General features: G+C 30.7%; 1 protein-coding gene across 2 annotated transcripts; it reads left to right on the forward strand.

The window, feature by feature from the left end:
• The first annotated feature begins 3,681 nt into the window (after positions 1 to 3,681).
• LOC114414532 (NPC intracellular cholesterol transporter 1-like) lies at positions 3,682 to 19,307 on the forward strand. Of its 2 annotated transcripts, XM_028378821.1 has the most exons (39): positions 3,683 to 3,909; positions 4,403 to 4,482; positions 4,637 to 4,736; positions 4,982 to 5,089; positions 5,323 to 5,439; positions 5,820 to 5,970; positions 6,649 to 6,896; positions 7,032 to 7,226; positions 7,373 to 7,449; positions 7,525 to 7,642; positions 7,943 to 8,026; positions 8,612 to 8,707; positions 8,791 to 8,892; positions 9,006 to 9,074; positions 9,901 to 9,996; positions 10,083 to 10,190; positions 10,646 to 10,759; positions 10,950 to 11,033; positions 11,225 to 11,353; positions 11,938 to 12,136; positions 12,231 to 12,365; positions 12,784 to 12,827; positions 13,607 to 13,690; positions 13,820 to 13,888; positions 14,010 to 14,086; positions 14,736 to 14,805; positions 15,048 to 15,197; positions 15,603 to 15,668; positions 15,771 to 15,915; positions 16,042 to 16,106; positions 16,185 to 16,250; positions 16,403 to 16,496; positions 16,795 to 16,831; positions 16,977 to 17,034; positions 17,189 to 17,299; positions 17,679 to 17,746; positions 18,125 to 18,191; positions 18,272 to 18,340; positions 18,966 to 19,307. In XM_028378821.1, exons 1-39 carry the CDS (start codon positions 3,865 to 3,867, stop codon positions 19,044 to 19,046), a joined length of 3,876 nt encoding a protein of 1,291 aa, XP_028234622.1. In that variant the 5' UTR covers positions 3,683 to 3,864; the 3' UTR covers positions 19,047 to 19,307. The 2 variants fall into 2 exon arrangements, with proteins under 2 accessions (XP_028234623.1, XP_028234622.1); XM_028378822.1 differs by lacking the exons at positions 17,679 to 17,746; positions 18,125 to 18,191; positions 18,272 to 18,340; positions 18,966 to 19,307 and having other exon boundaries at positions 3,682 to 3,909; positions 17,175 to 17,292.
• Positions 19,308 to 21,147: the final 1,840 nt, after the last annotated feature.

Here is a 21,147-nt window from a genome sequence, read left to right on the forward strand (position 1 = left end):
TAAAATTATAAACAATTTAATGTTAGTAACCAGAGATAAAAGGGGCGAGCAGAGCTCAAGATCCCCTCTTGAAAATTTTCATCTATATACATATATATTTTTAAGTTAATCAATATAAAATTAATTTTTTGTGTTACTATTATAATAATTATTAATTTTAATTAGTATAAAATTATTGGTTATTTTATTACAATAATTAAATTCATAACTAATATAAAATTATATAAAATTAATTGTATGCTTGTTGTTATTATAATAATAATAATTAAGATTATCATTATTTAATATAAAAATTAGTTTCAATTTGATGTATAAAAATAGTAATTTTTTGAAAATTATTATTTATTAAAAGTTAAACATTTAAACAATTATAAAGGAAGAAAAAAAATTCAACCTCCCTTTACAAGGTTTTTGAATCTATCACTGCTAACAATTAAATTAACTAACTTTGATAATAAGGATAAATTAATCAATTATGTCATATAATTCGGTCCTATATATAAAAAATAAAATATAATATTTTTTATTCCTAAATATAAAAAACATAAAATTATTTTATTGTTAATTTTTTTCATCCTAATTAATTGTGAGATCTATTAATGATTGTATTTTTTTCCCATAAAAATGAATGCATTTATTGAGTTGCCAAATAAAAGAAAATATACTCATTGGTGGATTAAATCTTACTAAAAATTATGTAATTTCACGAGTCTTACTTTATATTTAATAATTTTTTCTTTTCTTTTTTTGACTGGAAATAATTTTTTCTTATCATTTTATAATTTGTAATAAATTTTAACCAATAAAAAAATATATGTTGAAAAAAGTATATTATTAACTCGTTTATAAATACAAATAATAACTCATACAACAATTTTACAACATTATTTTTTGAGTTTATCCTTTTCTATCACTTATGATCTACTACCTCCATCCCTAGATATACGGCCTTTTTTTTTATAAAAAAAAATTGTTTATCTTTTCTTAAGATTTTTTTTTCAAGTTGTTTCTTGCAAACATTATTTTTATCAAAAAATTCATAATTATTTTATAATAATAATAATAATAATAATAATAATAATAATAATAATAATAATAATAATAAATATTAAAAGATTAAAGAAATAGCTAGCACACATTAATTAATTAAATAAAAAACAATTAAGTGAAAAAATGTAAAATATACCAAGTCCCAATCATTTTAAGAATAATTTTAGAAAATAACTCAAATTGTTAAACAAGTTAATACTATTAACTAATTTAATCAATTTTTTAAAGAAAATAAACCAATTTTTTTAAAGGATGTGATTTAGTTAAAAATATTACAGTCAGATACTATATTATTAGCTTTGCAATCTCATCTGAGCTGTTAAATTAAAAGGACATATATCTTCGTATTTTAATATTGCCCCACGTATGTACTTGATTCAATGATAATTTATTTATGCCTTTCAATTTTGTGTATCCATAACGAGATAAAAAAATTCAAAATATGCTGCCATTACTTTCATGATAAGAGTCAGATGGAGTAGTTCCCTGGGAAAAACAAAAACAACGGTCGATCTATTTATTGAGATTAAAAGAAAAAGAATACAAGGGGATGGAATTTGACTGTCGTATAATAAATAAGGCGTATAATTGCGCTTCTGGTTATTTTTGTCAATTTTATTATGCTATGTTGTATATATACTGGTATCTATCTCGTTTAAAGTGTGAATTATTCTAAATTTTATTGATACTTGTGTGATGTGTGATATGTCCGATTCTTATAAACAAAATAAAAAAAGTGTTATATTCTAATAATGTTTATACATTCCCTAAAAAGCAATGCTTATATATTTTTACGGTATTTTTTAATCATTTTGTCTTATTTTTATTTTTATTTTTCTTTTTCATTGCATCATATTATTTACAGTATTTTAATTTTCTTTATTTTTCTGTTTTCTTTCTCCCCCTCTATCTCTTACACCCTAAAAATAAAAATAAGTGGTCATTTTCCTTGGTCAATAAGCCGCCATGTAATGTCTGCGATCGAAATTAAAACAATTTCATGTTACTATCAAAATTTAAACAATTTTCTCTTACATAAGCATGTAAAAAAAAATAAAAAGTTCATGTTACATAAGCTATATTAGTTTTAAAAACGTCAAACAAACAAACTTTGATAAGAGATATTTGTTGCTAAAAAGTCAAATAAACATATTATTTCAATTCCATTTTTATCTGTCTATTATGAAGAAATTAATAAGTATAGTATTTTTTTCTAATAAAATAATTGTGAGTTTCTTATTTCATCCCTGTTCCTTTTTTACTTTACAATAATTACATAAGACATAAATTAATAACAAAAACAGACTTGGGATTATTTTGCATTTCATTTCTTAATATAATAACAATAGTTAAAAAAATTATAATCATATAATAAAAAGTTGAAAATGTTTAAACATAACTTTACTAAGAAAAATAATAAATAAAGTTTAATCTTAGACAAAATCATTTTAATTTTTCCAAACAGTATTCATTTTTAAATACTAGAAACAAAATTTTACATATAACTAATTATATTTTTTTAGTTAAAGTGAAAAGTGATTGTTCGTTTCATACATGGTGTTATCTTAGTGAAAATATAATTTAAATAATAATTGATTATATTATCTTTCCATGTATCATTTTAAATAAGGATTATAATAAATATTTTTTTAATAATTTATAATATACAATCAAGGGTGTGTTCAATTTTTTCATAAAATTTTATTATTTTTAATTTATGGAGACTAAAACTAGTTTTATATTTTTTAAGGACTATATTAAATTTTTTATTTGACTTATTTTTAATAATTAATAATACAATGCTTTTATATTATCATTATCATATAATTAAAAACTATCACATTTAGTACTAATTAATTGATTGTATAAATTTCTAATTAGTTGATTGTGTCTTTACATTGATATTCATAGTATGCATTATTTCATTATTCAGAAAAAAAAAACATTCTCTCATCCGTCCCTAATTATAATAACTTTTATATTTTTTTTTTGTCTTTTTTATAATTATTTTCTAAGTTGATTGTGTCTGTACATTGATATTGATAGTATCTATTCTCTCATTATTCAGAAAAAATATATTCTCTCATCCGTCCCTAATTATAATGGCTTTTATATTTTTTTTCTGATTCATAGATACATTAATTTTTCCCCATACATATCCTTATTTAATTATTTTTTCTTCAAATATCAATAAAAAATAATTAATTTGATAGAGAGATAAGAAAAAAATAATTTTAAGATAATTATATAAATAATTGATAAATTTAATATATAATTAACTAAACTAAGTATTTTTATTCAATTATACTCTTACGATTCTTATAATAAATACTTCTTTTTCTAATTTATTAACGGGCACTTGTTAACAAAACTTAAATTAAATATTAATAATAATACTAGTAAATAACATGTCTATTTGTTTTAAGGAATTCAATAAGATGTCAATCAGTTAAAAATATTTAATGCATTATTTATACTTGTAATAAATTCACCCTTTAACGAACTCATTTAAATTTAATAAATGAATCATAGTATAATACTGTTCCGTAAAGCAAAAAAGAACAATATTTAATGATGGAAGTTAAGAAAAGTGAATATTTTAACATAAATACTGCCCCCTTAAAATTCGCAAAGTTTGCGACGGTCACGAGAGAAACGCCGAGTCCTAGTCTTTACATGAGTTGGCCAGACTGTAATCTTATAAATGCGGTTTTTGACTCTCAGTTCTTCAGTGTGCTACAATACAACCGCAAACGGGGTTGATGCTTGTTCACTCACTCTCCACTACTACTTCTCTCAACAAGGAACTCCGTTATGGACCTTCGCCTAGGGTTTTTCTGTTCACTATCTTTCTTACAGGCAATTCCTCTCTCTCTCATTTTTCTTTACGGAGTTTCTTGAATTGGAGTTCTGTGCCTGTGCTCATCATCGTTCGTCAGATTCATAGGATGCAGCTCGTCTTGTGTTTTCTTTTTCTTTAATTTCTTTATACCCTGTTTGCTTACCAATAAAGTTAAAGAGAATGAAATAATTCAGTTCTGTGTTTTCTTTTTCTTTAATTTCTTTATATACCCTGTTTGCTTACCAATAAAGTTAAAGAGAATGAAATAATTCAGTTCTTTATCAATGAAATGGAAGTTGATTTCCGGAATGTTGCCTAGTACCAAGAAATTCTTCTAACTCCTTGTTAAAGATACTAGGGGAGACATGATTTTTGTGGAGTACGACATGGTCTATTTCATCACGTGGCTCAGGCTATGTTTATTTTACTGGCTTGAATCCGATTTGGAAGTAAGAGCATTGTTTACTTTGTTTGGTTGGATTGCTAATTTATGTTGTTCATATTTTGCAGGTTTTTCTAATTTTATCTTTGGTAGAAGCAGACGATTTGTCCACAAGGCTTCTATTGACTTCCAATACAAACACAACGGGGTAATCCTTCTCTTTATAGTATAATCACAAGTGCAACTGTCGGTTTCTTAACCAAAATCAATTGATTCACGTGTAACCGTGCTTCAATTCTACAATCCTGTTTGTTTACGTGTATCTACAGTACAAAATTTCATTTCCATTTTCGTTTATGCAGGGAAAGGCATTCCGAGGATTATTGTGCAATGTATGACATTTGTGGAACGCGCAGTGATGGTAAAGTAGTGAACTGCCCACATGGTTCCCCGGCTGTGAAGGTATTTCTGAGGCATTTATCATTATTTGAGTGTCCATTTGCCTCTATATCTTTTGCTTTCTAAAGGATTCATTTTCTGAAACTCTTTTGCATTTAGATTTTTATTCTGGGATATGATATGTGTGATATTGAACTTTATTTCTGTTATCATAAGCATAAAGGTGCATCCCATCTTCTAGTTTGAACTTTTAAAGCATTAAAGGTTGTCATGATCTAGTGAACTTTCTTTCTCTATCTTTTCCCCAGCCAGATGATTTGCTTTCATCAAAGATCCAAAGTTTGTGTCCAACAATTACTGGGAACGTTTGTTGTACAGAAGCTCAGTTTGAAACATTAAGGACGCAAGTCCAACAGGTCAATCTTCTCTTTCTCTCTCTGTTTTTTTTTTTTTTATAAATTATAGATGCATATTCTTCATGGTTTAAGATTTAAGTTGATCTCACAGTCTCTCTCTCTGTTTTTATGAATACTAATATATTGACTAATCAAAGTTTGCCTTTATATGTGTATACTATCTTTCTAGTTAATATTGCCACAATTTTTTAAATTCCGTGCACATGCCTTTAACACATTGTACATTATGGCAGGCAATTCCTTTTCTTGTAGGTTGTCCAGCATGCTTAAGAAACTTTTTGAATCTGTTCTGTGAGCTTACATGTTCTCCGAACCAGAGTTTATTTATCAATGTGACTTCAGTTGACAATGTAAGATCCAGCACATTTCTATAATATTGTACTTTTCAACATGCAGTTTTCTTATTTATCGTTCTTTTTAAACCACAAGAAATTTATCTTAAATATGTTCTAGCCCCCCTCTCAAGATACATTTTTTTACCTGTGTTTTTAGTCTTCTCTTCTAATGTTTATTGTTTTTATCAAAATAAACTGAATAATAACCATCTTTTGAGATGATTCTTCTTCTCTGGTTCAATAATGCTAATAAATCTGAGCAATTGAGAAAGAGCCTATTTCGTGTTCATTTTTTTTTTATATATTATTGTATTTTGGATGCAAATCACAATTGATACCGTATTACCTTTACAATGCAATTGTTACTAAAAGACTCCATTCATTACAATTTACAGGTTAGCGGTAATTCGACAGTGGGCGGGATTGATTATTTTGTAACTGATGCTTTTGGTGAAGGGTTATATGAATCCTGCAAGGAGGTAAAGTTTGGCACTATGAATTCTAGAGCTCTACAATTTATTGGTGCTGGTGCTCAAAATTTTAAAGGTAAATTGTACTTTTAAGTCTTTAAGCAATATTGTTTCTCCTTTCTCATCTCTTATCTATGATTTCATGTTGCAGTTTTGAACTGTAGAAACATAACAAATATATTAGCTCTTCAGAATTTTAGATGGTAAAGCCTGTCGCTGAAATAGTTTGTGAAATGTGTCATGCATACTCTGCACATGGTGTACCAAAGATATTGTTGAAATATATGCACAGGGCCTCTCCTTAACTATTCTCTTGATTAATCTGCGCATACTGGCATGAATTATATTAAGAGTGAGAAGTAGATGGATGCATTAGAGTTCATGGTTTGTGATTCTTTGTTGTTTGTTTGTGACTCTAACGTACATGCAATGGTGGAAACAAACTTTGCATCTTACTTTTAGTAGAGTACATTTGGTTCTGTAAGACACTAAGACATCATCTGTTATATTTTATTTTCAAGGTGACATTGCTGGATTTCCCTCTTGAGCATAAATTGATACCCTCATATAGCATTGTCTACGCAGAAAAAAACTTCTGTGACTATCATTGTGATAATTTAACTAACATGTGATAAGTAGCAACATTGCAAATCTAAAGGTTCATTTTGATAGGAATTACTATTTACTAGTATAAAATTATTTTTTAGTGCATTGCTTGTAAGCTTGATGCTTACACTGGGATTGCTTTTGGCAGACTGGTTTGCTTTTATTGGTAGAAAAGCTGCCCCTCATGGTCTTGGTTCACCTTATGCAATTACATTCCGGCCAAATGCAACCGAGTCATCTGACATGAAACCTATGAATGTTTCAACTTATTCATGTGGTGATATTTCTCTTGGCTGTTCTTGCGGTGACTGTCCTTCGTCTTCAGTATGCTCTAGTTCAGCTTCAACTACCACCAATAAGAAGGATTCCTGCTCTGTGAAAATTGGGACTTTAATGGTAAGGGAGCATATTATAATGATTATGATATTTACCAGGTGTATTTATTTGCTGTTCATCATGATGAATAAATGTGGTTTGAGAATCCTACTGTGTATTATTAACTAACATGGTTTTACCTTTTGGCATCTGCAGGTGAAGTGTGTTGACTTGATTTTAGCAGTCTTATACGTTATACTGATTTGCGTGTTCTTGGGTTGGGGATTGTATCATCGGATAAGGGAAAGAAAACCGACATACAGAACAAAATCAATGTCTAATGTCATTAGTGATGGTGCGCTGTATTCTCATAGTAGGGAGAAGGATGAGAACGTCCCTATGCAGATTCATGTTAGTATATATGCTATTTTTTCATTGTAAACATGTTTGAGAACTGTCTTTCCTTTTTTCCCTTAAAAGGATGAGTTTTGCTTCCTTTCCTTCCTTATGCATGCTTGTCCAATTCTGATTTTGTTTTGACTGATGTTGATTATAAGATGATGGAAGATGCTCAACAAAACAGAAATAGAGTCCGGCTCTCGGCTGTACAAGGATATATGACAAATTTTTACAGGTTACTGCCTATGCTATTAACATATATCATCTCATGTAGAATGTCATCTGACCTCATGTTTGCTAATATGATCAGGAAATATGGATCATATGTAGCTAGACATCCAATTATGGTGTTGGCTTCATCTCTGGCTATAGTTCTTCTCCTCTGTCTAGGTCTAATCCAATTCAAGGTTGAGACACGACCCGAGAAGGTAAATATCACATAGTTGCTACTCTTTTGTTTAAAATGCTCTGTTTAATTTTATTGTCTTTTAAAAAATTGTCTGGCTAGAGCATAAAGAAGTGGAAATAATGAACCATTGCACCACTTTTGAAGTCTAATGTAACAAAAAATACACAGGCTGGGAAGAAGTAGCTTTAACATACTGTTATCATTTGTTGTGGTTGAGTTTCTAGGCTACTTGATATGTGAACATTTCTTTTTTTATCTTCTTGATATATTTTTTTTTTACCTTAGTGGATTTTGGCAAATAACTTCCTACACTTTTTAGCTCTGGGTAGGACCTGGGAGTAAAGCAGCACAAGAGAAGCAGTTTTTTGATACTCATCTTGCTCCATTTTACAGAATTGAACAGGTTTGTATTGCCCTGTTTTTTTCTTCCTTTTCTCCCCATACAGATCAACTTATGAGTTATGAAGTTTGTTATCAGTACAATATGCAACAACTCCATCCTGTGAATATTTTGCTAATTTTATTTTATTCAGTTACTTCTTTTTTTCTCTTATGAAAAGAAAAGGATGTGCATTTCTAATTTATTTTGCTTTTAGCTTCCTTACATGCTTTCAGAGGATAACATGTACCAAAAGGCCAGCTTTTTTATCAGTACAATATTCAACAAATTCACCACGTGAATGTTTTGCTAATTTTATTTTATTCAGCTACTTCTTTTCTTCTCTTATGAAAAAAAAGGATTATGTTTCTATTCTTTTGCTTGTAGCTTCCTTACATGTATTTCCAGTGGATAACATGTACCCAAAGACAAACTTGTTTATAAGGAAACAGAAACTCCTCTTTCTTTTAAGGCTTTACTGGTTTCCGTATATAAATTCTTTGTGTTGATATCAATTTTATCTTCGTGATAAGTTAACATTAGTCTGCATTCTGCAATAGATTTTTGCTCATAACTCTTGATAATAACTCGGCTATTTTTCCTTTGCAGCTCATTCTGGCCACTGTCCCAGATAATGTGAATAGTACATCACCAAGAATTGTGACAGAGGACAACATTAGGTTTCTGTTTGAAATACAGAAAAAGGTATGTGTTCCATATTGTAGTTAGGTTGATGCAATTCGTGCTAATTATTCTGCAATTGAGGACGTTGAGGACGCTGTTGCCAGGTTGATGCAATTCGTGCTAATTATTCTGGCTTGACGGTATCTCTCCAAGATATCTGTATGAAGCCACTAGACAAAGATTGTGCCACTCAAAGTGTCCTTCAGGTATAATTATTGATTCGCAGCCAGAGAACTTTAATGTTTCATCATCTTTGTTGTAATAAATTTGTATGATTTTAGCTTTTATGATTAACAATTTTCCCCTTTCTGATGAACAGTACTTCAAAATGGATCCCAAAAATTTTGATGATTATGGGGGAGTAGAGCATCTCAATTACTGTTTTGAGGTACCGAATGTTAACTTTGCATCTTGAACTTGATTGTGGCTGTAGAAATTCGTAATTATACTGTTGTTCTGTGTTCACATGAAATACAATTCCCAAGACCTCCTGCTGTATTGTACAATTATATACAGCAATCAATGATATCATTTTCTGCATGCTTTTAATTTCTTGCATAGAGCAATTAGAGATTTAGAACCAGGGCTACTACTGGGAATACCTTCTTGGTGCATTTGTACTAAAGTTTAATTTAAATATGATACAGGCAAATCAAATGGTTGATAAATGCATTGAGGTGAATGTCATTTTAATCAAAATCCTCTTGAATATCATGAATTTTTCTTTGGAATTGAGGGTGTGAGAGAGAGTGTGGATGGTTGTTGGAGTTTCTGATTTGTACTATATAGTTCATTTTGCACATTGCATCAAATCTCTCTTAAAAGAGATTATAGACTAATAACAAGGGGGAAAGACCTGTGCTTCTTTGCCTGATAGGAATGATATGGTGTTTTCTCGTTCTTACTATCTAGAGGCATCAATATGAACCCTATCTTTGATTCATACAGTCATGGTGATGTGTAAATATTATGGATTTGACTCCTCTAAAGTGACCCCCTGTCACTTTAGAGGATGAAGTGTATTTATATCCATTAATTAGAAAATTAACAGTTGAGATGATAAGATAACAAGTATCACAAACTTTGAAGTTGTTAAAATCTCAATCCTTGATTTTCTAATCAATGGTTATTAATGCACCTCCTCACTTTAGAATAGTCAAATCCATATAATATAATTTCAAAATGACCTTTTTTGTAATGTTGTGTTCATTCAGCATTATTCCTCAGCAGACCGATGTATGAGTGCATTTAAAGCTCCTCTGGATCCAAGCACTGTATTAGGAGGTTTTTCTGGGAATGATTATTCTGAGGTATTCTCTCTTTTCTTCTAATGTTGTGAATGAATTTAATTTTTTTGAGCATATGATAACTCTATAATGTGATTTATTTAAGACAGGCTTCTGCATTCATTGTAACATATCCAGTAAATAATGCTATTAATAAAGAAGGTAATGGAACCAGAAAAGCAGTTGCTTGGGAGAAGACCTTTATTCAGTTGGTGAAGGTTTGTATCTTGTATATATACTTTTGTTCCTTTCATTGACGAGTAAGTAACTTGTATCTTCAGTCATTTGACCTGTATATGGGCCAGGCACTAGTCCTGCATAGTTAGTCAACTGTGTCTGTATATTTTAAGCTATATTTGCCAATTTGCTGCAGCAGAAAAATAAATGGTCAAGGTTGCTGCAATTTCATTCATCCCTAGAAAATACTTTATCCGGGTTTGACTCCCGGTGAGTATTAGTAGTCAAACTTGGCTTAATTTACACATCCCATAACTGAGCCCTAGGTCTTCTTCCTTTGCAGAAAGAACAGTAAAGATGCATAAAATGTTTTAGTAGCTTGTTTGTCCTTTGTGATGTTACATGGTCCTGTATCTTGGAATCAGGACATTTCTATTTCTTAACTACTTGTCCTTGTTTTCCTGATTTCCCACATCTATTATGTCCTTTGTGATAGGATGAGCTGTTACTGATGGTACAATCAAGAAATTTGACACTGGCTTTTTCATCTGAAAGCTCTGTTGAGGAAGAATTGAAAAGAGAAAGTACTGCAGATGCTATTACTATATTGGTAATATCCTCCTTTCTTTTGTTGATGATACTTATTTGTCCTAAAAAGTACTTGATTTTTTTTTTGTCTGAGGCATGATTATATATGGTATTATCTGAACAAGTTCTATGTCATGTATTTCCAAAATTAATATTTTCTGTTTGTAGGTGTAATTTGTTTAATTCTACAATTGTACCTTATTTTATTGCAGGTTAGCTATCTTGTGATGTTTGCTTACATATCTCTTACTTTAGGGGATACCCTCCATCCTTCGTCTTTCTATATTTCATCTAAGGTGCTGTCCTATCCACTGTATCAATCCATCTTTCTCCCCTTCTATTTTTTGATTTTTTATTTATCTTCCCTCTCCTTTATCCTTTATTGGGTTTTCTTATGGAAATCAAGTTATGATTTTGAGTAGTTTATGTTGTGGAGATAGATTTTTGTGATGTACATAAATATTTATTGGATAGTTTTGGATTGCAGGTAATGCTTGGTCTTTCTGGAGTAATTCTTGTTATGCTATCTGTCCTTGGATCAGTTGGATTTTTTAGTGTGCTTGGTGTAAAATCTACTCTGATCATCATGGAAGTTATCCCATTTCTTGTCCTAGCTGTAAGTTTTCTTTTGCTTACAAAGTTATCAAATGATAGCTATATAATAGATTAGGGTAAATAATAAATAGGTTTGATAAGTGTTCAAGATCTATTTTTGGAATCCAAAAGGATTGACTAATTTAAGAAACGTTTCTCTATTCTTCTCTGAAAATATTGCTGCAATTTAAACATTAATTAAATAAATGTGAAACAAAATCATAGTTGAAATTCAGGAAGAGTGAAGTTGAGATGCAAAAAAATTTAAAATGAAAAAAAGTAACATGCTAAACTATTGGATTTTATTGATTTGGTTAATTACATTTATAACCTGATCTTTAATTACTTTATTTAGCTAATATATAAACAAAATGTTTTTTTGGGAATGAGACAAAACAAGCATATGGAATGCTACCCAGAGTTATCTTTATGAGTACAAAGATAATCAATCATGCATCTTTTCCTATATGTATGATTGTTCTGTTTGCCAGATGAACACTATCAATAAAGCTGGAATTCTTCAAATGATTGTTTTCCTATCCATCCCACATTTTTTTATGTTTACCGTTCTTTTCCTGTTTGTCTTTTTGAATCTCTGTGCATTAGGTTGGGGTGGATAATATGTGTATACTAGTTCATGCTGTAAAAAGACAAAAGCTGGAGTTGCCTTTAGAAGGAAGAATAAGCAATGCACTTGTTGAAGTTGGACCATCAATAACATTGGCCAGTGTATCAGAGGTTTTAGCATTTGCAGTTGGGAGTTTTATTTCCATGCCTGCAATCCGTGTGTTCTCCATGTTTGCTGGTAAGTTTTTGTATCCTCTTGGAATTTTATACCTTTGCAACAGTCACAGTTGTTTCTTTTGTGTCAAATGCTAATCCTTAACTTTCCTTCACAGCATTGGCTGTTCTTTTGGACTTCCTCCTGCAAGTTACCGCTTTTGTAGCTCTGATAGTTCTTGACTCTTTACGGGCAGAGGATAAGAGAGTTGATTGTTTTCCATGTATAAAAGTGCATGCGGACCCTGATACAGGTATAACTAAAATTTTAATCTAAGATAAAACTTAAATATTTATAATTGCATATATTTTTTTTTAATTTGATTGTAAGGTTTCCCTTTTCCTATTTAATAAGTATATCTTTGGATGACCAAAATGGTCTTTTTGACATTAAAAAAATTGAAAGTTTAGGTTACTTCCATTAAAGTTAGTCTTCCATGTTTTCCATGCGTAAAAGTGCATGCGGACCCTGATATAGGTATACTAAAATTTTAATTGAAGATGAAACTTCCATCTGTTCCATGGTTATCACTGCATCTATTTTTATTTTGATTGTAAGCTTTCCCTCTTTCCTGTTTAATAGTATCTTTGGTTGACCAGAATGATCTTTTACTTTAAAAAAATTGAAAGTTTAGGTTACTTCCATTGAAGTTTGTATTCATAACATCTCAGGAACTGGACGAAGAAAACCTGGTTTGTTGGCTCGATACATGAAGGTAATTGTCGTTATCCTTATTAACATTAAGTGCTTGCTGGTATTTAATAGAGGACTAAGCATATCTGACAATGTTTTTGTAAAGCACATTGTATATTGGATTCACTTTTAATCTAGCCATAATAATAAATTGTACAATCATTTAGAGAGTAATTGGTATGTTAGCATTCTTACTATTGTTGGGATTCAAATTTGATTGATATAAAGATCTTCTTTTTATGTTGAATTAAACTTTTAGTCTTTGAAATATTTGAAAATTTGTAAATAAGTCGCTTTACTTTAAAAATTTGTAATTAGGTCCCTAAACTTATAAATAATTTTTAATTGGGTCTTTAGCTTTAGCTATGGCACTGTTAGGGTTTTGTTAAGTACAAGAATCTAATAGAGAAATTTTAATGAGATCCTTGTACGTGACGAAACCCTAGCTACTAGACAGGAACCCAATTAGAAATGTTTTATTAGTTCTGGGATCTAATTTGAAATATAAGGGCCTATTTGAAAATTTCTGAATAGTTTAGGGACTAACTGTTTAATTTAGCTGTTTAAACTTTTTTGGTAATCTTCTAGTAATAAATACTACAAATCTTTGTCAAGCAGTCTGCAATCTAATTATTTATCCTTAAGCTTTTTTTTTTTTTTTATTGCGTTCCTGTCAACATTGAGTTGTAGTGATTTTTACATGGCTTTTGAATTTAATAACATCTTTTGTCCAACTTTTGCTGTTAACTTCGTCAATCATCTCCTTAGTTTCTTATCCTGCTGGTTCATTTTCCCTTTCAGGAGGTTCATGCTCCCATTCTGAGTATTTGGGGAGTAAAAATAGTTGTCATAGCTATTTTTGTGGGATTTGCATTGGCTAGCATTGTAAGTCTTTGTATATGTTTCTACAGTTTTTGAAATTATTTAAACTATACCTGTCTGCTTCTAATGCATTGCTTTCTTTCTTTTTCGCATTTCCCCCCTTTTTATTTTATCTATATCTGAATTACACAGGCATTGAGCACTAGAATTGAACCTGGTTTAGAGCAAGAAATTGTTCTTCCCCGAGATTCATATCTTCAGGTTTACATTTTTGGCTCTGACTCGTATATTCATGTAACCATGTTTCTTTTTAATTTTTATCCGTGTGCATGTGTTCAAACTTTATATATATATATATATATATTTTTTTTTTTTTCTGCAGGGTTATTTCAATAATGTTTCAGAATATCTTAGAATTGGACCTCCTGTGTATTTTGTTGTGAAAAACTATAACTACAGGTATTTTTGTTCTATCATGTTATGTTCGGCATCCACCTTTTTGTATAGAAAATTAATATTTGCTGAGTTTTTTAATTTGCAGGGATGCATGAGAGCATGTGTTAGTGGTAGGAATAATAGCATGGTTATTTAATGTACCTTGTAGTTTAGTGACATTTCAAATTAGCATGGTTATTCATATATGTATTGCACCAAATCTTCTTACTAATGGATAAATTTCTTAAATCATGATATAATATTTATTCAACTTCCGCATTTAGTCGTAGTACTATTTTCCATCTTCTAATTCTATTATCGTTTAATGCCATGCTTTTGTATTTTTTTTTCTCATAGGCATATACATGAATAAAAAACAGACTACTGTTGACCTTAGCATGAATCATAGTAACTTTTGCTTTACTAAATACATCTTCCTTGGTTACAAGATTGGATCAATCACTAGTTGTTTCCCCCGCCCATTATTTTATGAAGTTGTGAATTCTTTACTTCATCTTCAATAGAGATCTGCTATTAATATTTCAGCAACTTAAGTTGAATATATGTGAATGTATATCACTGGATGAGGAATGCAGATGCTTAACCTTGTCTAAGTACTTCTAAGTTCTAATGTTAAGGATGAATTTTTCTAATATTATTCTCCTCACCTCAGCTCAGAATCAACGCATACAAATCAGCTTTGCTCCATTAGCCATTGCAATTCAGACTCTCTTTTAAATGAGGTATAAACCATGAGCAGTTGGCTTATTTGTCTCTGACACACACACACACACATTTGACATTACAAATCCATCATTTCTTAATGAGGCATCTTTTTTCCTTTTTGTAGTTATTTTACTTGTATTAAGCTGGTAGTCCATGCTATCCATCTACTTGTTTGCTGAAGTAATTGTTGATCTTTCCCCTACATACTCGTGATAACTTGGATACTCCTTGTGATGGATGTTGTCGCTTTACCTTGTAGATTGTGAGAGCAGCCCTAGTACCAGACACAAGTTATATTGCCAAGCCAGCTGCCTCGTGGCTTGATGATTTTCTTGTGTGGGTATCTCCAGAAGCATTTGGGTGTTGCAGGAAGTTTACAAATGGGAGTTATTGCCCTCCTGATGATCAGGTCAGGTGCACACGATAGTAAGCTAGTGATTAATCTGTAAAATCTTAATTCTGTTATAATATATGCTTGCTAGTGTAATATGTTAGGATTGATATGAATATGTTTATGATGACTTAATAGAAAACTTGTCATGATCAGAGGGAATGTACTCAATAATGCAGGAAGATTAATGATCCTGGCTATAGGAGAATGAAAAATTAATGAATTGCAAAGTAATGGAATTACTGCCAAAGGATGAGAATGCTTGCATCTTTGTAAATAAAATTTATGGAGTAAAAGTCCCTTAATATTTTATTCTGTAAAAAGAAATTATGAGAGAAAAGATATAGGTGGAGGATAAGATTTTCTAAAGCAGTCAAAGCATATAATAATTTTACTGTATTTGACAGTAATTTTTCCTTCCAGCCTCCTTGCTGTGCCCCTGGGGAAAGCTCTTGTGTTTCAGTAAGAACATGTAAAGATTGCACAACGGTAATTAAACCGATGTTTTTCATCCTCTTTATTATGTCTTTGTTTGAATAGTTTATTGTTTCTGTTCTGAGAACTTAATCAAATGCTTTGGAAATTGTGCAGTGTTTTCGTCACTCTGATCTCCATAATGATCGTCCATCTACAACACAATTTAGGGAGAAGCTGCCATGGTTTCTTAGTTCTCTTCCATCTGCAGATTGTGCAAAAGGTGGTCATGGAGCTTACACCAGCAGTGTTGAACTGAAAGGTTAATTAATTTGAAGATTTTTCTTATGTCCATGTTCTCTTCTTTTTGTCCTGAAGCTGAATCAGTTTAAGTTCTAGAGTGTGTAATATCTTAGGTATGAATATCTGACTGTGTTTTGGTTGCCAGGCTATGACAACGGCATTATTCAAGCATCGTCATTCCGTACTTATCATACCCCACTCAACAAGCAGGTTGCATTTATATGTTATTTTTTCTATAATTACATTTGTATCAAAGGACTCCAGGTTTTAACTGTAAATTTGTTTTAGGTTGACTACGTTAATTCTATGAGGGCTGCTCGAGAGTTCAGTTCAAGAGTTTCTGATTCTTTGAAGGTAATGTATCAATCAGTTCTACTTTCTGGTTCAAGTATTTTTGGCTGTTGGTTGCAGAAGGTAATTCTAATTGTAATGAGCTAAGTATGAAGTAGAAGATTTAGCTCTACCACATTTTCCATGTCCAAACTAACATTCTTTTTCTCATGCAGATTGAGATTTTTCCATATTCAGTGTTTTATATGTTTTTTGAGCAATACCTTCATATATGGAAGACTGCACTGATCAACCTTGCTATAGCTATTGGTAAGTATTGACTATTAAGACTTAGATGTGGCTTTCTCAAACTGGTCAATCTTTGAATATTGTTGTACATTGTCATTGCTGTAGACTGTTACTTTCATTTCTAAAATTACGTGATCATCATGGAAAAAACTTTTGGGTTGAGGGGGAGGTGAGACTAAAAATAAGATCTTAAAGAAAATTTTGCAAAAAAATAGATTATACAATAATTTATTTAATGATTACAGTCTACAATTTATTTACAATGCATGTTGATGTATAGTTTGCAAAACATTAACATAATCATACAATGATGCAACAGGTGCAGTATTTATTGTGTGCTTGATTTTCACAAGCAGGTGAGCACGAGTTTTATTTTAGCAAATGGTTTAAGCTATTATTTTCTTCTAACTTCCTGAATTAAATAAAGGTATGGACGAGTTATTGTTTGATGAATCAATCAAATCTTTGTTTGATCCTCCTTTGCTTTCAACCTTTATGCAGTTTATGGAGCTCATCAATAATTTTGTTGGTGTTGGCAATGATTGTTGTTGATCTTATGGTATTTTGCCTTCATTGTCACTGTTCTTTGTTTTTTCACATTCTTGCTAATTGACACGTGATAGTTCGTTGTTTGTACTATTTATGTGGGTGCTTGATATCTAGAATTTTGAATCACCTAGTTATTTTGTTACCTACAAGATTATGCTTTGTAGGGTTTGATGGCCATTCTGAATATCCAGTTGAATGCGCTCTCGGTGGTCAACCTTGTTATGTCAGTGGGCATTGCTGTTGAGTTTTGTGTGCATATGACTCATTCTTTCACTGTTAGTACCACTCTGCTTTCCTTTTTACCTTGCCAACACGTGTGCACTTGGTTTAACCTATGCCATCTAAAAATTTTAAATCTATCATTTTTTCTTCTTGATTTCAGTGAAATTTAGTGAGGAATAAATCTTTGTAATTAGTCATTCTGTGTCTTCCATAACCCCTCTCCCAAATGTTGAGTTTTCCCGTAAAACTTGGTCTCATAAATGCAGGGGATAGAAAGAGAAAAAAAATAATTTTAACTGACTATATGTAAATTTTTATGTAATAATATTAGCAAAAGCATCAAATTCTGTAACACTGAGCTACATGCCCTTATCATGTTTTCTACGATCTAGTTTCTGTCAGTTCGACATGACCAAATCCTTATTATTACAGGTAGCAAGTGGAGACAGAGATCAACGTGCTAAGGAAGCTTTGGGTACAATGGGTGCTTCGGTGTTCAGGTAAGTTTGTGCTAGAGAAAATTTATTGTTCAATTTCTTGAATTGCACACATGCATGTGCAGTGAAGAAGTCATTCTCCACTCTTTGGTGTAAGTGTGTAACTTCTAATTCTGTGAAGGAAATAGTGAACAACATATTCTTGAGTCTTGACTATGAAAGACTGGATGCAGTGATCCTTCATGACCTCTTTTTACAAAATCATGCATAGTTTATTCCTTCCAGTTTGTGTTTTAACATATTTATCTGATAAACTTGTGCTGTTTTCAACGCAAATTTCATGGCAATTGTGTTGCATCAGCATTTGCATCCGCATATTGTTTTATCTTAAATTTATGTATTAGTGTATTTCTGAACAACATTTACTTTATGCAATTGCAGTGGTATCACACTAACAAAGCTGGTTGGAGTTATTGTTCTTTGCTTCTCAAAAACAGAAGTGTTTGTGGTATTATGAGTTCATCCTTAGTTTATGGCCTGACTCTGAGATTATATATATTTGCTATATCTATCCTTTACATTTTGCAGATTTATTACTTTCGGATGTACTTGTCATTGGTACTTCTTGGTTTCTTGCATGGACTTGTTTTCTTGCCGGTCAGTGATGTCTTCTTTATTCCTCCTATTTATTTCAATTGAAAGAATATTGATGCCTGAACAGCTGCAGCTGAATTCGTTTTTTTTTTCATTGAGTGAAGTTAGTTTTTCATTATTCACTCAAACACAAAACGTGGAAGGTTGGAAGATTTTCAAAAGCGTGACTCTTTGACCATAACATTTACATTACTCCTATTTTTTTTTCCTTCATGATGTGAACTAGCCTTTAGTCTCTCTGATCAAACCATAATCTCTGTGTCCATTATTTTCCTGCTGCCATTATCCTCTAACCAACCTTCATGATGTGAACTAGCATGGAATTTCTTATCAACGGTTGACTTTTGGTTCTTTTCTTTTCTAAAGTGCAATGAGTGCTCTAGACGATCCAAATCCATTTTGTAAGGACCAATAAGTTGCTTGTTTTTACTTTTACTTGATGAACTCCAAAAATGCTCCACAACTCGTAAGATACTTGTACCCCCAGAAGATAACCTTTGTACATTCTGTGAGAAAATCGATGACGAAGTGCCCAACTAAACTTTATTCGCAGGACTTAGTTGGCTTTATGCCCGTCTTTGAACTTTGTTCTCGAGACTGAAAACATATTTTTTTTCTTCTGCTGCAGGTGCTATTAAGCGTCTTTGGTCCACCTTCAAGATGTTCAATCATTGAGCAAGGGGAAGATCGTTCATCAACCTCGTCATAGCTGTAAACTTACACTCATTGGACGATGGGTTTCAGAAGCATCTGTAAAGTACAGAAATTTAAAGGCGAAACAGAAGATAGGAAATACAGCAATTTTGACATATCCGCCCCCTAAGTTGTGTATCATGACCCTTGTACCTATTTAATAATCAATCTCTTGTAAGGTTAGGGTGGAAGTTTGTGAAAAACAAATTAAAAGGTTAATTGAATCTATAGGCCTAATGCTATTAACTTTTTGATTTAGTATCTATATTTTTTTTAATTAAAATTCTTTATAGTTTGGAAACTTTTAATTAAATCATTATAGTTCTAATTTTTTATAATCGGGTCTTTACAAGTTAACACCAGTTATACTCTGTTCAGTGGAATTTTTAACATTTCATTTATAGTGATAATAACCAATTTAGGTTTCTTTCATGGGTTTTTTTGCGCTTCTTGCTTGATAATGTTGTGGGGTTTCTAATGATGGGGATGACTGGTGAGGCAATTTCTTCTCTCAGATTTTAATATACAGTACGATATTTAAAATATCAGTAAATTTTTAACATAAAATATTAGGGATGTAAGTGGATTACACTCTGGGAACTTGAACTCGCCCAATCCAATCCAAATGGGTTTTGGTGGGCTGGATTAGTTTTTATTTTAGAGAACTCAACTAAAATTGTATTAGATAATAAGTTTGAAGTTTTTGATCCCACAAAAACTTGACTCAGGCCACATAAGTAAACAAACATATAACAATATACTATTTATATACTAACAAGTAAATTGCTAATATATAAAATCTTGCCATAAGCACTCATACATAATTTTATATTTTATCACTGTGAATGAGTTTTTTTTTCTTTTTTAGAATAACTATGAATGAGTTACTTATTATTACATGATTTAAAAATAATATTGTGAGTATATATTTATGGATTATCTTTTTATGTTTTATCATACTCATAAATAATACAATATTTTATGAATGCTTATATTTAAAAATATCCGTTAATATTTTTGAGTTTGGGAATTCTTTAAGACTTAAAAGAAGTGATCATTTTTTATTCACCCAACCCGATTGTTAATCCAATTAAAATTGGATTGAGTAAAAAAAGATAAACTCAACCTAACCTAATTAAGGGTTCATTTGGGGTGATTTTTTATTTTGAGTTTTAAATTTTTTAAAAATAACATCCAATTTTAGTTTCAACTTTTTTAACTAATTTTTAAAATATGATTAGTTTCAAATAAACTTATTTTTAAAGTTTCATATCGTATTAAAATTAATTTAAGAGTATTTTTGTATGGTAATAATGACAATGATGATTATGGTAATGATGATTACGATAACAATGGTGGTGGTAATGATGATGGTGACGATACAAATGGTGGTGGCAGCAAAAAGTATAATTGTCAAATGTGAAAAATATATTTTAACTAAAAATCAACTTCACAACTTTTTTTCTTGGTTTTGAAAATGAATGTAAAAATATTTCAAAAATGGTTTAAAAATCATTTCAACTTTATTTTTATCAAAAATATTTTATTTTAAAACTTAGATTTAAAATTTAAAAATTAAAAATTTGCATCCACCCCAAACGGACTCTTAATTAATTAGATTAGATTAAAAAATAGATAAAACTCAACCCAATTAAAAAAAAAATTACACCCTTCTAAAATATTATATATTAAATCATATAGTTTATTTTTAATACACAATAGTTCAAATATATAGAGAGAGAGAATACAGGAAATCAAATTGAGTTGGAACAACCTAAAGCATGTCCCGAATTAATTTTCAAAATACATCATGTCTAATTTTAAAACTCATCCATCAAAATTTATCTTAGTCTAGATATAGTTAATGAGATAGGTTGGGTCAACATACGCACTTGTACAAAACCACGACACCCAAGTAACAAACACGAGCACAACAAAAAATGGTTTTTGGTGTAATTACTAGAAAGCTGACATAAAGAAATGAGGCATAGCACCATGCAATTTTCATCCTTAGGCAGAGAAAAAAGGCACACTGGAGTCTGTGACGCAAGAGAATGAGTCGACTAAATCGCTAATATAATACAAATATATAATGCATTAAGAAAACACTTTAGACA

Source organism: Glycine soja, chromosome 6 (assembly GCF_004193775.1).
Source record: "Glycine soja cultivar W05 chromosome 6, ASM419377v2, whole genome shotgun sequence".
Taxonomy (NCBI): Eukaryota; Viridiplantae; Streptophyta; class Magnoliopsida; order Fabales; family Fabaceae; genus Glycine; species Glycine soja.

Excerpts from the sequence above, each read along its gene's own strand:
- LOC114414532 (XM_028378821.1), top strand. The coding sequence starts at position 3,865 with ATGGACCTTCGCCTAGGGTTTTTCTGTTCACTATCTTTCTTACAG. Across the intron at positions 10,760-10,949 it reads CAGATGCTATTACTATATTG|GTTAGCTATCTTGTGATGTT; the intron begins GTAATATCCTCC and ends ATTTTATTGCAG. Across the intron at positions 14,087-14,735 it reads GTGAAAAACTATAACTACAG|CTCAGAATCAACGCATACAA; the intron begins GTATTTTTGTTC and ends TCCTCACCTCAG.